The sequence below is a fragment of the Heptranchias perlo genome, chromosome 15 (genome assembly GCF_035084215.1).
Source record: "Heptranchias perlo isolate sHepPer1 chromosome 15, sHepPer1.hap1, whole genome shotgun sequence".
Classification (NCBI taxonomy): Eukaryota; Metazoa; Chordata; class Chondrichthyes; order Hexanchiformes; family Hexanchidae; genus Heptranchias; species Heptranchias perlo.
This window is the reverse complement of record NC_090339.1, coordinates 58,011,496-58,026,185: the sequence shown is the minus strand read 5'-3', so window position 1 is coordinate 58,026,185 and position 14,690 is coordinate 58,011,496. Positions and strand designations below refer to the sequence as shown.

General features: G+C 40.1%; 1 protein-coding gene across 1 annotated transcript in view; it reads left to right on the top strand.

Moving 5' to 3' along the window:
• fam199x (family with sequence similarity 199, X-linked) overlaps nucleotides 1-11,146 on the top strand; it is a 28,261-nt gene extending 17,115 nt beyond the window's left edge. The window contains exons 3-7 of the mRNA XM_067997297.1: nucleotides 32-260; nucleotides 3,762-3,914; nucleotides 6,281-6,442; nucleotides 7,803-8,057; nucleotides 9,006-11,146. Of these exons, the coding sequence (XP_067853398.1) occupies nucleotides 32-260; nucleotides 3,762-3,914; nucleotides 6,281-6,442; nucleotides 7,803-8,057; nucleotides 9,006-9,176 (970 nt within the window). The 3' untranslated portion in view covers nucleotides 9,177-11,146. The remainder of the gene's footprint in view (nucleotides 1-31; nucleotides 261-3,761; nucleotides 3,915-6,280; nucleotides 6,443-7,802; nucleotides 8,058-9,005) is intronic.
• The last annotated feature ends 3,544 nt before the right edge of the window (nucleotides 11,147-14,690 follow it).

Genomic DNA, 14,690 nt, shown 5'->3' with positions numbered 1-14,690 from the left:
GAAATTAAAACACTTTTCTGTTCAAACGCAGATGGAATTTGACTTCCTGTGGAACAAGTGTAGCGAGCTCTGAATGCAGTGAGGAACTCTTTTCATCTGTTTCATGTGGCGATCAGGAGGACTGCTATTCCCTGCTGGACGATCAGGAATTCACTCAGAATGCATCCTTCGACCTCTTTCCAGAGGGTAGTGTTTGTAGCGACGTGTCTTCATCAATCAGTACCTACTGGGATTGGTCGGACAGTGAGTTTGAATGGCAGGTGAGCTTAAGTAGTTTCTCTTACCTGCGATCATAGATTCGTACAGCACAGAAGGTGGCCATTCGGCCCATCGTGCCTGTGCCGGCTCTTTGAAAGAGGTATCCAATTAGTCCCGCTCCCTCACACTTTCTCCATATTTTTCCTTTTCAAGTATATATCCAATTCCCTTTGGAAAGTTACTATTGAATCTGCCCCCGCTACCCTTTTAGGCAGTGCATTCCAGATCATAACTTGGTTTTTTAAAAAAAATTCTCCTCATCTGCCCTCTGGTTCTTTTGCCAATTATCTTAAATCTGTCCCCTCTACTTACTGACCCTCCTGCCAGTGGAAATAGTTTCTCCCTACGTACTCAATCAAAACCCCACATAATTTTGAACATAATATCAGTCAAATTTGTTGATAATCAAGTAGGCAGGTCAGAAAGTTGTGGCTTGCCGAACGTTAAGTAATATAGCAACTTCCTGGACGTACGTGAATTTTGTTGGTCGTTTTGTGAAACGTTTATTTTCTGCAATCTACCACCTGAATTCTTTGTAAACACACATCTTGATTCATTTTCTAAATTGTGCTCAGTTGCACTGATGCTATTACTAGGTCAGTGTCTTGGTGATCTGTGATTTTGGCCTCTTGTGCTCACATTGATGAGCTCAGTAAAATGAAACCAGAGCTGAGAACTGTAAAAGGACCAGAGGGGCGATGAGGAATTTTATCCACAGAGTTGTTATGATTTGGAATGCACTGCCTGAAAAGGAGGTGGAAGCAGATTCAGTAGTAACTTTCAAAAGGGAATTGGATAAATACTTGAAGGGGAAAAATTTGCAGAGCTATGGGGGAAGGGCAAGGGCCTGGGACTAATTGGATAGCTCTTTCAAAGAGCCAGCACAGGTATGATGGGCCGAATGGCATCTTTCATTGCTATAATTCTAAGAGGATAACCAGGAAAGATAAAGGGGCCAGATTCAGATAACTGGTTTGGGGGGAGGGTCAAATGGTGAAAGTAAAAACAAACAAATAAAGGGGAGAAAGGTGTGTGTGCATTAGCATTGTCACAGCAGTGGGATGCTAATACATTATATGCTGCAATAAATCCTTCCAATATGGTATACTTTTGTTTTTCGCTGTCACAAGCGTGAAAATTTCAGATTTTAATTATAATCTATTTTTGTTTGTGTGTTGCTGCAATGTGGACTAGACACAGAGTTGTAGTGTTACTTTCTCCCTAGTTGGGAGTGCAAGAAAGAAAAAGCTTGTATTAATTCAGCATTTTATCATGTTCTCAGAAAGTCGCAAAGCACTTCACATCCAATTAATTACTTTTGAGTTGTAGACATTTGTGAATAAGCATAGCAGTCAGTTTATACACAGTAAGAATCCACAAACAGAAAATGAGATGAATGACCAGTTAATCTGGTTTTGGTGCTTGTTGAGGGAAGAATGTTGGCCAGGGCTTTGGGAGAGTTCCCTGCTCTCCTTTGTAGTGCCAGCAATGAGAAATTACTGCTATGAAGAAGGGCTTGAAAAATTGACACTTTTTTCATAAGGGGATTAAGAGACTAATAGAAGTTTTCGGTTTTGAGAGACTAAGCGGTGAATGAATGGTTCCATTGGTTGGTAAATCAGTAACTAAGAGAATAAACTGAGAATGAACACTGGTAGGGCAAAGGGCACAGTCAGAAGAAACGTTTTCACGAGGTTATTCGAGCATGGAATGCTTTCAGTGCAGTAACTGAGGGAGTGCTGCACGGTTGGAGCTGCCGTCTTTCAGATGAGACATTAAATCAATGCCCTGTCTACCCTTTCTGGATGCAAACGATCCCATGGCACTTTTCGAAGAAAAGCAGGAGAGTTCTCCTGGTGTCCTGGCCAACATTTATCTCTCGACAAACGTCTCCAAAAACAGATTATCTGGTCATTATCTCATTGCTGTTTGTGAGCCTATAGTAACATTTAAAAGGGAATTGGATAAGTATTTGAAAAAGAAGCATCTAAAAGAATACAGGGAAAATACTCAGTGAGAATGTTACGACTAATAGCACATACTGTGCTGTGGCCTATTTTTGTACTGTAATTTCTAACATTCTAAAATGATATCAGTATTTTCAATGAGTGATGGAGTTGTGAATTTGGAGGGTTTGCTTTATGTTTTCCTGTGGGCTTTAAAAGAGTAAGCTTTTGATTGAGTCAGTACTGCCATTCCAGAGCACTTGTTGCTTACTGCTGTTATATGGAGTTCCTGAGGCAGGTATTGATCTAGCAAATCAAACTTCTGCTTGAAACATAAAATGTTTTCTCTTCTATTTTTTTCCCTGCTGCTCCTGCCCCCCTTTTCTCTTTCCTCTCTTCCTTCCCCCCCGCCCCCCACCAAATAAATAAATCTGTTTTTTAATGCTCGGTATTCAGAATATAGTCAGTCACTACCAAATTTTGCCAAGCAACATATATTTTAGAAGTGTAGCTATACATGAAAATGTGTGTTGGATGCATTTTTTTTTTAAAAGAACCAAACAAATAATAATGTGGTCCATAGAACCTTCAAACAACCTCCCCTGCTTTCTCAGCAAGTTTTATCTAGTGAATAACTAAATCTTTGCAGATCAGGAGGATCCCAGATACAATATCTAGTCTGTTCTGAGTTAAGATTTGGAATTGATTTGGAATTGAGAGAGAGTGTTGGTGGCAGACATGTGGTGCTCTTGCTGTCGACCTCAATCTCGTACAAGAAGCTGACGTTTTTGTGGCTGTCTCAAACTGCCATTTAAAACTAAACCTCTCGAGTGGATTCCTGCCTATGGTAATCACAGGCATGTAATGGTCCTTGATTTGGAGCAGTACCTGTAGCTGCCTGGACGCTACAATTGACCTCCGCAGCACCCCTGGGTTAGCGAGAGAAAATCGGTCAGGTTTCCAGCTCCTGGTTGCTGTTCACGATCCCTGCTGGAAAGTGTTCACGTGTAGACATCAGGTGAGATCGGGGATCAGCTGTGAAACTCCTGTGGTTGAATAGCCCGCTGACTTCCAGTGTCGAGGCTTGCACTTGGCAACAGCCACCTGTATCCCAGTGAGGGATCAGCATCTTCAAAAAGATGAGAAATTTAGCACCATGGTGGGGAGAAAGAGAGAAAAAAGATATCGACCATGCTGCTTTTTGGAAAATAAATACGCATTAATTTGGATACGGCAAATCGCCACTACCCTGTGACTATCCTTTCGGAATCATGTATTGAGCATGTTCCTGTAACTTGCCGAAGGCGCTTGAACCTTAACCTTAGCTGTTCTGAAAAGTTGAGATGTTCCTCGAAAATCTGATGTGAATAATTCATATCGTAATTGTGCCATTTGTTGAGTTTGCAATTGCTTCCTGAGATGAAGCGCATTAAATGTAAATGCAGGCACCGTTCTTAATCATAAACATGAGGTCCTGACTGCATGTTTTGTGTGTCAGTGCTTTGTAGCTACCTCTTGTTATTAATTTGCTCTACGGTTTTCTGTCTTCTTTCAAAGTTGCCTGGCAGTGATTTTGCAAGTGGCAGTGAGGTCTTGTCTGATGTGGTACCCAGTATTCCAAGTTCCCCTTGCCCTGCTCTGAAAAGAAGAAGCAAGCAACACAGAAGTTTGGACGAGCTCCCGTGGAGTGCAATGACGAATGATGAGCAGGTATTTGGGGGGTGATTTTTATTTTGAAGTTTACTGTGTAGTGCAGGGATTACTGGGTAATATGCGAGATTATACCAGCTGTATTTCAATGTACTGAGAACAGCTTAGACCACTTTATATCCTTTTATATTTTTAAAGAGTATTTCTATATCGTATGCCAATGGAGTTTTTATTATAACATTTTTTTTTCCCAGGTCAAGGCCTCAGGTGCAGTCACGTAATTTGATTTGCTTACATAAATAGTTAAAGATTTCTCCCAGCAGACCGTGTTTCGCTATGCTTTTGTACACTGTTCCACTTTTTAAAATTAATTTATGTATGTTAAGGTGTAATGAGACCTTGCTGCTGTCATCTCTGTCAAAGAAACTAATGTCTGGGTGCACGTGGGATCTTTGGGTATTTAAGTAACCATTATTTCTATTGTGCTTACTTCATTACTATAAAATGATCCAAGTGTGAGATTTGTATTTTCAAATATTATTACAAATAAGTCATTTATTGACATCAGTTTACCAGTGGATTAAATATCATATATTTGAACCACTATAAGCTGCAGCTTATATGATTTTGTTTTTTCCATTTTTAAAAAATGCAATCCTCCTATTTTGTGCATCCTTTATGAATGTTTATTCTTGGAACAATTGTTTCGTGGAAAATTTATATAGTCTATATTGGTTTATTTACTAAAGAACTGAATTATCCAGTTATTCAAACTGAAAAACTTAACGCACAAATGCTAAAAAAAAAAATTAAAATATCTAGTAATTCGAATTAAATAACTTCAGATTGTCGATTTGCAGCATTTGAACTAGCTAGATTCCTTAGTAGATTAATGCATTTCTAACTCCCAATACCTCAGGTTTTATAGTAAAAATGGTAAATTCTCCCTGTCTTGAAGATTTCAATTCAACTTCGTTTAACTGTATACATAGAATGACTATCGCAAGACTTCAGCTATAATTGGATTTGTAAGGTTTGTTGCTCGTGAAACAATAATGTCCCTGACAAAAATGAAATATGACTGATAGTTACATTTTTGTAACACTGAAGATTTTCATACCTGATTCAGATGCGACTTGAAACCGATTCCAGCTCCTTCAGCATTTGCAGTGGTGAAAATGCTAATTACTCTACTGCCTAAAATTACTTTAGTATCGATGGAATTCAAATTAATGTACTTTAGCAAATATTGTCCTCTTTATACAATTAATTGTACGGTTTCCTAGAGAGTAAAGAATTGCGCTTCTTAAAAATCAGAATCCTTAATGAAGTGAGCTTTAGTTGTGCTTAAAAAAAAATCCTCAATTATTAAGTCTGAAAGTTGCATGACTTTCAACAGCTGAGATGTTCTCCCGATGTCCTGACTGACATTTTATCCCTCAACCAACTTCACTAAAAATACAGATTATCTGATCATTATCACATTGCTGTTTGTAAATTGGCTGCCGCATTTCCTACATTACAGCAGTGACTACACTTCAAAAGTCATTCGCTGGTTGTAAAGCGCTTTGGGGCGTCCTGTGGCCATGAAAGGCAAGATATAAATTTCTTTACGGGGAAGCCCAGTAGGGGTCTACAGCTCACCGGTCTTGTGTAAATGAGGCCCAATATTGGGTGTGCCTCGGGCCTACCCGTTACAGAGCAGGAATCATTCACAGGCCAGTGCGAACCAATTTCTAGGCCTACATATCCCAATTATTTGATTTCTTTTCTCTTTTTTCCCCCCCCACCTCCCCCCAATATATTATAGAACAAGGTGTGCATAATTGAATATTGCACTGGTAATACTTTTATCTATCTCCTTTTTAAATTTCACATTTTGTAGAAATTTCTGCACTGCATTTTGACCCCTCAATCTGAACCTGTTTATGGGGTCGACTTTAGTTACTGTTCGCAGTATCTGCAGGTCAAATTTCTACAATATTGTGCTTGCAAAATGCGTGAATTTGGCCATTCTAATAGCCAGTGCAACGTTCTCTAGCACGTCTGAATAGCTTTTAACCAGAATGTTACACAAGTTAAATGTTGCACTAAACCCACAGCTAAATGCAGATTTTGGGGATATTTTCTATTTGGAGACTTCAATCCATGAATAAAGTCCCTGGCCGTTTTCATTTGAGGTACTGTTCATATTTTAATGACAACTAGCTGCTGTTGTGTTCATCTGTTAGCCACCCCCTAGAACTGATTTGAAATTCATGAGCTTGATGAGTACAAACAGAAGAGAGTAAATCATCAAAATCAAATTTGTCACTACATAATTACATGTAAATAGAAGATTATAGGGTCAGATCAGTTTAAACTATTGTATATTAATTGCTACTGGTTGTAAAAGTTCACCAGCTTATCATTTCTACTTGTTTCAGGTTGAATATATTGAATACCTGAGTCGTAAAGTCAGTACAGAAATGGGACTAAGGGAGCAACTGGACATTATTAAAATTATTGATCCGAATGCTCAGATTTCACCTACGGACAGTGAATTTATAATTGAGCTGAACTGTCTGACAGATGAAAAGCTAAAGCAGGTAAATCTCAAGATCAAATTTAATTTTATGTAACAAAAGCCATAGTGTGTATCCATGTACGTGAGAATTGATGATTGTATAAATACTTTGTTTTTACTTTAATATGAAGATGGGAACTTACTTGTATTTTGTAAACGCATAGCATTTGTTTTCTTCCGATGATTTTAGTTTGCTACGGTAATTACGTCAATTTTGTAATATAAATTTACATTTTACGTTCTCGTTGTAGTCTATTTTCTACTTACATTCGCTAATTAGAATTTAATTCTCTTAGCAGCAAGTGAATGCAAATGATAAATTTCATTATGCAATTGCAAACAATTATTTTAGCAAACCTGGTTTTAAAAAAAATCAGCAGTATGAGTGTCACTCGTACAATTGCTGTAATCTGATTGTTACATCAATTTTTGAAGGAACATTTGAAAATGTTGAGGTTAATCTTGTGCCACAGCATTATCAGAGTATGCTGATCTTACTGCACCATCTTGAATCTGAAGCTAAAATAGATAAAGACCATGTTTATGGATTAGTCTCTAAGGTGGTACACAATCTAGAACGATGTCATGTCATGCAGCCTCATATCTTTGCTTTTAACTTTATTGAGTTGCTACAACCATTGTTATGTAAGAACATGGCAACATAAGAACTACTAGATGTAAAAAGACCAAGGTCCATCTTGTTCGTCTTCTGCCTGCCTGATAATCGCATGATACTATGATAATGGAGTAGTTCCGTGGCATTAGATGTGCGTTGACCATATAAATATACAAAAATTTCCAGTTAAACTACTATTCAGCAGCGCATACATTATACAAGCAGATTGGAATGGTGCTTGAAGGGCACAGTTGCATTCTCAAGTTACAATCTGCCGTACTTGAGTGCCATGTAGCTTTAAACATTTGATTGTATGGTGCTTTCAGGAGCATGCAATGGTACGTTGAATTTTTTGCTATGTTTATGCTTAGTGCTTGTTCAAGGATTGAAGCAGTTTGTTCTTTCCCTGTAAGGCTTAGTTGAGATGGGAGGGAAAATATTTTTTTGCAGGCTATTTTGTTTTTTAAAAAACTGGTAAATAATAGCTCCCCAAAAAAAAAATCTACAAATGCACCATTGGTGACTTGTTTGAAATGGCACCTGTATTCTTTGAGCGCATGAAACTGGAAAAACACAGGATCGATGCCATTCAATTGACTTCTTGCTGGAATAGCAGAAAAATGGAAACCCTACTTGTAAAGATTTATTGACTTTTTAGAAGCCGCAGCAAGTTTTTAGTGGAAATGCAAATTTAGTACATTCTGTGCATATTTTTGGTGCAAAATGTTGGTGGCCTGGTCCAATTAATGCATGGTATCCCATTTAGGTAAGAAATTACATTAAAGAACATGGCGCCCGCCAGCGATCTGTGCGTGAAAGCTGGAGGAGAGGTAGTTACACTGGCTGCGGTGTCAGTGGTTTGAGCGGTGCCAGTAGCAGCAGTGCCAGCATGGTGAGTTCAGCCAGCAGCAGTGGATCTAGTGGCTGTAACTCTGCATCTGCTTCGAGTGCCAACATGAGCCGGGCCCACAGCGACAGTAACCTGTCCACAAGTGCAGCTGAGAGAATAAGAGACTCGAAGGTAAGAGCTTCATGCATTGAAAATAATCGTATTTACACAGTACTTCCAACTTTAGATGTTACTTGTGGGTAGTGTGTACTTCTGATTTTCACTGGTGCTGGATGTAATGTACAATTTGTCTTTTTGACTGGCTGACTAGTGCACTACACTGAACTTTGCAGTTTCTGACATTCAAGTCTGACTGAAATTATTTAATGTTTCGCCGTCTTCCACATACATCAGTGCAGTGGGGAAAATTGCTAGGAATCATGACTTTTTTTTAAAAAAGATTTTAGTTGGATTGCAATATTGCTAAATCAGAGGGAATTGTTTAAAAACTAGAGGCTTGTCTCGCAGTTAGAAGGATCAAGCCAGAAACACATGTACAGTCATCCCACAGGTTCTTTCTCTCTGTTTTCACAAGTAAAGCAAAGAAGTGGTATCAGGAAAGATGTGACTCAATTTGATACCTCAGTCTAAATCTGAATCGGCATCTGCTCCTTTCGACACCAAACGCTAACAAGTCAGCATGTGCCAATGCCACGAGGAGCAATATCACTCCAGTCCTAGGTAGCAGTAGCACTTCCTGGTCTTTTGAAGAAGAAAAACAGACCTGTTATAAAAGAAAAAGACATGGGGGTATGCATCTGAAGGACTGATGAGTTGTATGGTGCAACATGGAAACGTTTTAAAAGCAGCATGGCGCTCAAGCATTATCTGTCTTATTGAATGTCCCATTTACCAGTAGTATACAAAGGATAACCAAATTTGATCGTGAGAGTTACTCTGCCTTTTGCCTTAAGTTGATGTAAAATAATGGATAACAAAAGGCATGTACAATCTCTACTCCCTGGTAGACTCGGTCCTTTGGATGACATAATTCACAAATCTTAAAAATAAGTGTGACAACTCTTAACTTTCTTTCTTCCCTTTCTCTCTTATTCCCCCCGCCCCCCAATTGCTTGACAGAAACGATCCAAACAGCGTAAACTGCAACAGAAAGCCATGCGGAAGCGTCAGTTGAAAGAGCAGCGACAAGCACGGAAAGAGAGACTGAGTGGCTTATTTCTGAATGAGGAAGTACTCTCGGTGAAGGTGGCAGAGGAAGACCATGAAGGGGACGTGGACATTTTAATGTGACCAAATGTAAAATAGCAATGTATATTGAATTTAAAAAATAATGAGTTATAACACTAGCTAGCTTGAAAATTGGGAGCTGAGATGAAAGCTAAAGGGGACGATTTCTGTTTACAATTTAACATTGTGTACCTTTTTTTGTGTTTTTAAGATAACTTGGTAATTCTATTGAAGCTGCTGAAACACTGATTTGTATAGAAAATGTTAAGTGTAGTCCATAAGGTATCTAAATGGCTTGGCGGCAACAATATGCATTTGAAACCATATATATTCCTATAGCACTAATGTGAAGTGCACTATTTTAGTAGAAATATATTTCATTTTTTTTGTGCATCGCTGTGGTTTTGAAATATTGCCTGTGGAATATATATATATGTGTATTAAGATATTTCATGTTTTGATTCGTTACCTGCGTAACAGTTATTGTGCAAATCCTTTGAAACATTGATTATTTGGCAACATTTTAACAATTGCCATCACCGGTGCAGAACTTATCGACCATTACCAAATTGCATGATTATCTTGGTCAGTTTTTGCCATTTTTATAGAAATGATGCATTGTGTTCTGGCCACTATTTATCCAAATTGCATATATTTAATCCTGTTGTATGCAAAAGGTCAGGATAAACAAATTGCTTAAGAGGCTAATGACTTTATCAGAACAGACTTAAAAGGAGAGGGAAAGTCTAGCAGGAGTATTTTTTTGTTGAAAGTAACCCTCCCACCTCCTGTTTATAAGGGGAGAAAAAATAATAATTGGGACAGAATTTTGTTTAAAAGGTATTGGCATGGAGGCGCCAGAGCAGAGTTTCCCACACGACCAGACTATTCGTGATGTCGCCAATGGGAAGAACCTGAAGTGGCTCCATGGAACGCAAAGATCCATGCCTTCAGACTGGCCCGGGACCTGCTTCAGAGCCGTGAGGACCCTGTGATATTCACACATCCCGCCTGGGGAAATCTGCACTCCCCCCCCCACCCCCCCGTTCCCCCAGCCTGTTTCCCTGGGTCATCGAAGCTTGGGAGTGATACTCGGGACAGTTTGAAGTCACAACTTCCAGTGGAGCCACCACAGAATATGTGGTGATGTCACCAAACTGGCCGAGAGCACAGACCCAGTTGGTGGGCCTCGATTCCAAGAGGAAAGTCAACGCTTGTTTTTTTTTAAAAAAAGGTAAAAGAAGAAACTCTTTGATTTTTCTCCTCTAAGAATATTCCGCTTCCTCCTCCTCCTCCTGGCCCCCAGCTTTCCTTTCCTTTTGAGTAGTTCACTACAGTACTGTGTAGGATGCAGTGCAAGGGGGGGGTAAAAAAGACTTAATATCCTCTGTGTACAATATTTACTGCAAATTTTATGGTGGGTAGATATATTCCAGGCAGTGCTATACATGGAAGGATTATAAACTGGGTCGTTGCCTTCTTGCAATGAGAAGGAAAAGAATGTCGATAAGTGCGTTACATCCAATATTACACGTAAGGGAATTAAAATAGTTTGTTCTTGCATACTTTCACGTGTGAAAGATTAGATATGCAGAAGCGTGAGTGGATCACGTCGGATTTCAATTGAACAAGATAATTAACGTGCTCCAAAGGGCAAAAATTTGTGGCCTTTTCCACTATTTTTTAGTTTACTCGCAACTACATTGTTGTAAAAAAAAATCTTTGCGGCCTTGTGACTTTTGTTGCACATAACTGATATCTGTTTGATCTAAACAAAATGACTGGCCAAAGGGATGAAAAATTGAAATTTAAAAAAAAAGACTGGTTTTACATATGGATTTATCTGTATCATAATTTCTTGAAAGCTGGATGTATATGAAATTCATACTTTTGTATGGTTATTTTTGTGTTTGGATTTAAGACTATCTAATTCCACGTTTTCTTCAAAGCATTATGAAGATGAAACTTGGGACAGGGGTTGTATGTGTACATGTGTGAGAGAGAGATATAAACAATCTGATTTTGAAAATGCAGTAATTTGTGTGCAAGAGTTGAGAAGTTATTTGTGTGTGTGTATTGCACAAGTCGGTAAATAATGTAGGGAGGTGCAACATGACGTTGATCCTCGAGATGTTCATGAGCCTGGTACCTTCAAGGGAGTGTTGCATGTGAATGTTTCCCTCCCTCCCTTCCCTCCCCCTCCCTCCCTTCCCTCCCTTCCCTCCCCCTCCCTCCCTTCCCTCCCAAGCACAAAAATAAAGATAAGGGTTACTTGGGTGAAATTGCAGTAATGGGAATGGTGGATATTCTAAGTTATTTGGATTGTATTTAAAAAGCCAAACCAGTACCACTTGAACGATGCAGAACCACTATTGTAAAAGTCATGTCTTGTGGTATGAAATAGATTGGCATGAAAGTTCCATCTTGCAGGGCTGTACGTAAAATCACCTCTTGATACTTTAACGTCATTTTTGTGGCCCTATAGAATACGCGAAAATGTGACTGGAAAAATAGTGGCAATGACTGATTTCTGTGGCAGTGTTTAAAGATGGGTCATTCCATTTTACTGTATCTGCTGCTTGTGTCTGTTTGTTCAGAATTGTACAGTGGTCATATTTAACAACAAAACATTACAGAAGGAATGCAGTTTTTTGATTTAATTTTTGCATTGCAGAATCTTTTGAGTTCTGCAGGTTACTCTTTTCTATGAGTACATTAAAATTATTTACATGTCAACAAAGGCTGTTTAGCATTTATAATTTCGATGATGTGGAGATGCCGGTGATGGACTGGGGTTGACAATTGTAAACAATTTTACAACACCAAGTTATAGTCCAGCAATTTTATTTTAAATTCACAAGCTTTCGGAGGCTTCCTCCTTCGTCAGGTGAACGATGTTCACCTGACGAAGGAGGAAGCCTCCGAAAGCTTGTGAATTTAAAATAAAATTGCTGGACTATAACTTGGTGTTGTAAAATTGTTTACAATTTATAATTTCAAGGAACTTTCAGATATTGCACAATGACATTTAAATATTCATACAGTCAGGACGACTGTAAAATAGTCTTCATCAATTTATTGCTATTTTCTGACTTGAACTTTGGTGAAAATGGCCTGGCAAAAGCCTGGATGGTGGTGTAATTAAAATCTGAAATTAGCTTAAAATCTTATGGTCGACTTGTAAATAAAAATCTAGTGTACTGTCATTTTTATTGGCAATCTAATTTCATTCTAACTTGGAATATAAACCGAAAAGAGTACCGTTCTTCATTTTGCCAAAAGTTTCGGCTGAGTTTTAAGTTGCATGTGTTTTTGATTCTTTCAATAGTTTTATTGTACATTTGTAAAGTGAATGCATCCTGCTTTACAAAAGAAAATCTAAAGTCTTAGTACCTTCCTTCACATGCTTGTGGAAGAACATTGACTAAATGGTACCAGCATCAAGGTGGTTCTGTATCTCCTGCAGGTGAAAATTTGGGTGTGAAATCTTTTCGGTTGATCATGATCTGGATGTTCAACAAGTGGATGGCTAATATATTGAATGAGTTAGGCCTGGAACAGAAGATTGAAGATCTTTCCTATGTGTTCAAACTAGCCATGATGTGGAGATGCCGGTGATGGACTGGGGTTGACAATTGTAAACAATTTTACAACACCAAGTTATAGTCCAGCAATTTTATTTTAAATTCACAAGCTTTCGGAGGCTTTCTCCTTCCTCAGGTGAATGTTGTGGAAATGAAATCCTTGAAATGAAATCGCATTTATAAATCACAGAACAATGCTTGGTGATTACAGACAGTCTTTTCAACTGTCCGTTGCCAAGGCAATCAGTGTGCAGACAGACAGGTGTTACCTACAAGGTCTCCGAATATACAAACCACCAAAAAAAAACAGATAGAGAGGTAGAAACATAGATAAGACAGCAACTGACCAGTTATATTAAAAACAGATAACATTTGTTCGCTGGTGGGGTAACGTGTAGCGTGACATGAACCCAAGATCCCGGTTGAGGCCGTCCTCATGGGTGCGGAACTTGGCTATCAATTTCTGCTCGACGATTTTGCGTTGTGTGTCTCGGAGTACGCTTACCCGAAGGTCGGTGGCTGAATGTCCTTGACTGCTGAAGTGTTCCCCGACTGGGAGGGAACCCTCCTGTTTGGTGATTGTTGCGCGGTGTCCGTTCATCCGTTGTTGCAGCGTCTGCATGGTCTCGCCAATGTACCATGCTCTGGGGCATCCTTTCCTGCAACGTATGAGGTAGACAACGTTGGCCGAGTCACAGGAGTATGAACCATGCACCTGGTGGGTGGTGTCCTCTCGTGTGATGGTGGTATCTGTGTCGATGATCTGGCATATCTTGCAGAGGTTACCGTGGCAGGGTTGTGTGGTGTCGTGGACACTGTTCTCCTGAAAGCTAGGTAATTTGCTGCGAACGATGGTCTGTTTGAGGTTGGGTGGCTGTTTAAAGGCGAGTAGTGGAGGTGTGGGGATGGCCATAGCGAGGTGTTCATTGTCATTGATGACATGTTGAAGGCTGCGGAGAACATGGGGTAGTTTCTCCGCTCTGGGGAAGTACTGGACGACAAAGGGTACTCTGTTGGTTGTGTCCCGTGTTAGTCTCCTGAGGAGGTCTATGCGATTTTTCGCTGTGGCCCGTCGGAACTGTCGATCGATGATTAGCACCCCAATACGCCAACGTTTTCATGCACAAGTTCGAGCAGGACTTCTTCACTGCACAGGACCTCCAACCAACACTAGACACCAGATACATCAATGACATTTTATTTCTATGGACCTACGGTGAGGAATCACTAAAGAGACTACACTATAACATCAACAAGTTCCATCCCACCATCAAGCTAACCATGGACTACTCCTCATAATCAGTTTCTTTCTTGGACACACGAATCTCCATCAAAGACAGGCACCTCAGCACCTCACTCTACCGCAAGCCCACGGACAACCTCACGATGCTCCACTTTTCCAGCTTCCACCCTAACCACGTCAGAGGCCATCCCCTATGGACAGGCCCTGCGAATACACAGGGTCTGCTCAGACGAGGAGGAACGCGATGGACACCAACAGACGCTGAAAGACACCCTAGTAAGAACGGGATATGACGCTCGACTCATCGATCAACAGTTCCGATGGGCCACAGCGAAAAATCGCATGGACCTCCTCAGGAGACTAACACGGGACGCAACCAACAGAGTACCCTTTGTTGTCCAGTACTTTCCCAGAGCGGAGAAACTACCCCATGTTCTCCGCAGCCTTCAACATGTCATCAATGACAACGAATACCTCGCTATGGCCATCCCCACACCTCCACTACTCGCCTTTAAACAGCCACCCAACCTCAAACAGACCATCGTTCGCAGCAAATTACCTAGCTTTCAGGAGAACAGCGTCCACGACACCACACAACCCTGCCACGGTAACCTCTGCAAGACATGCCAGATCATCGACACAGATACCACCATCACACGAGAGGACACCACCCACCAGGTGCATGGTTCATACTCCTGTGATTCGGCCAACGTTGTCTACCTCATGCGTTGCAGGAAAGGATGCCCCAGA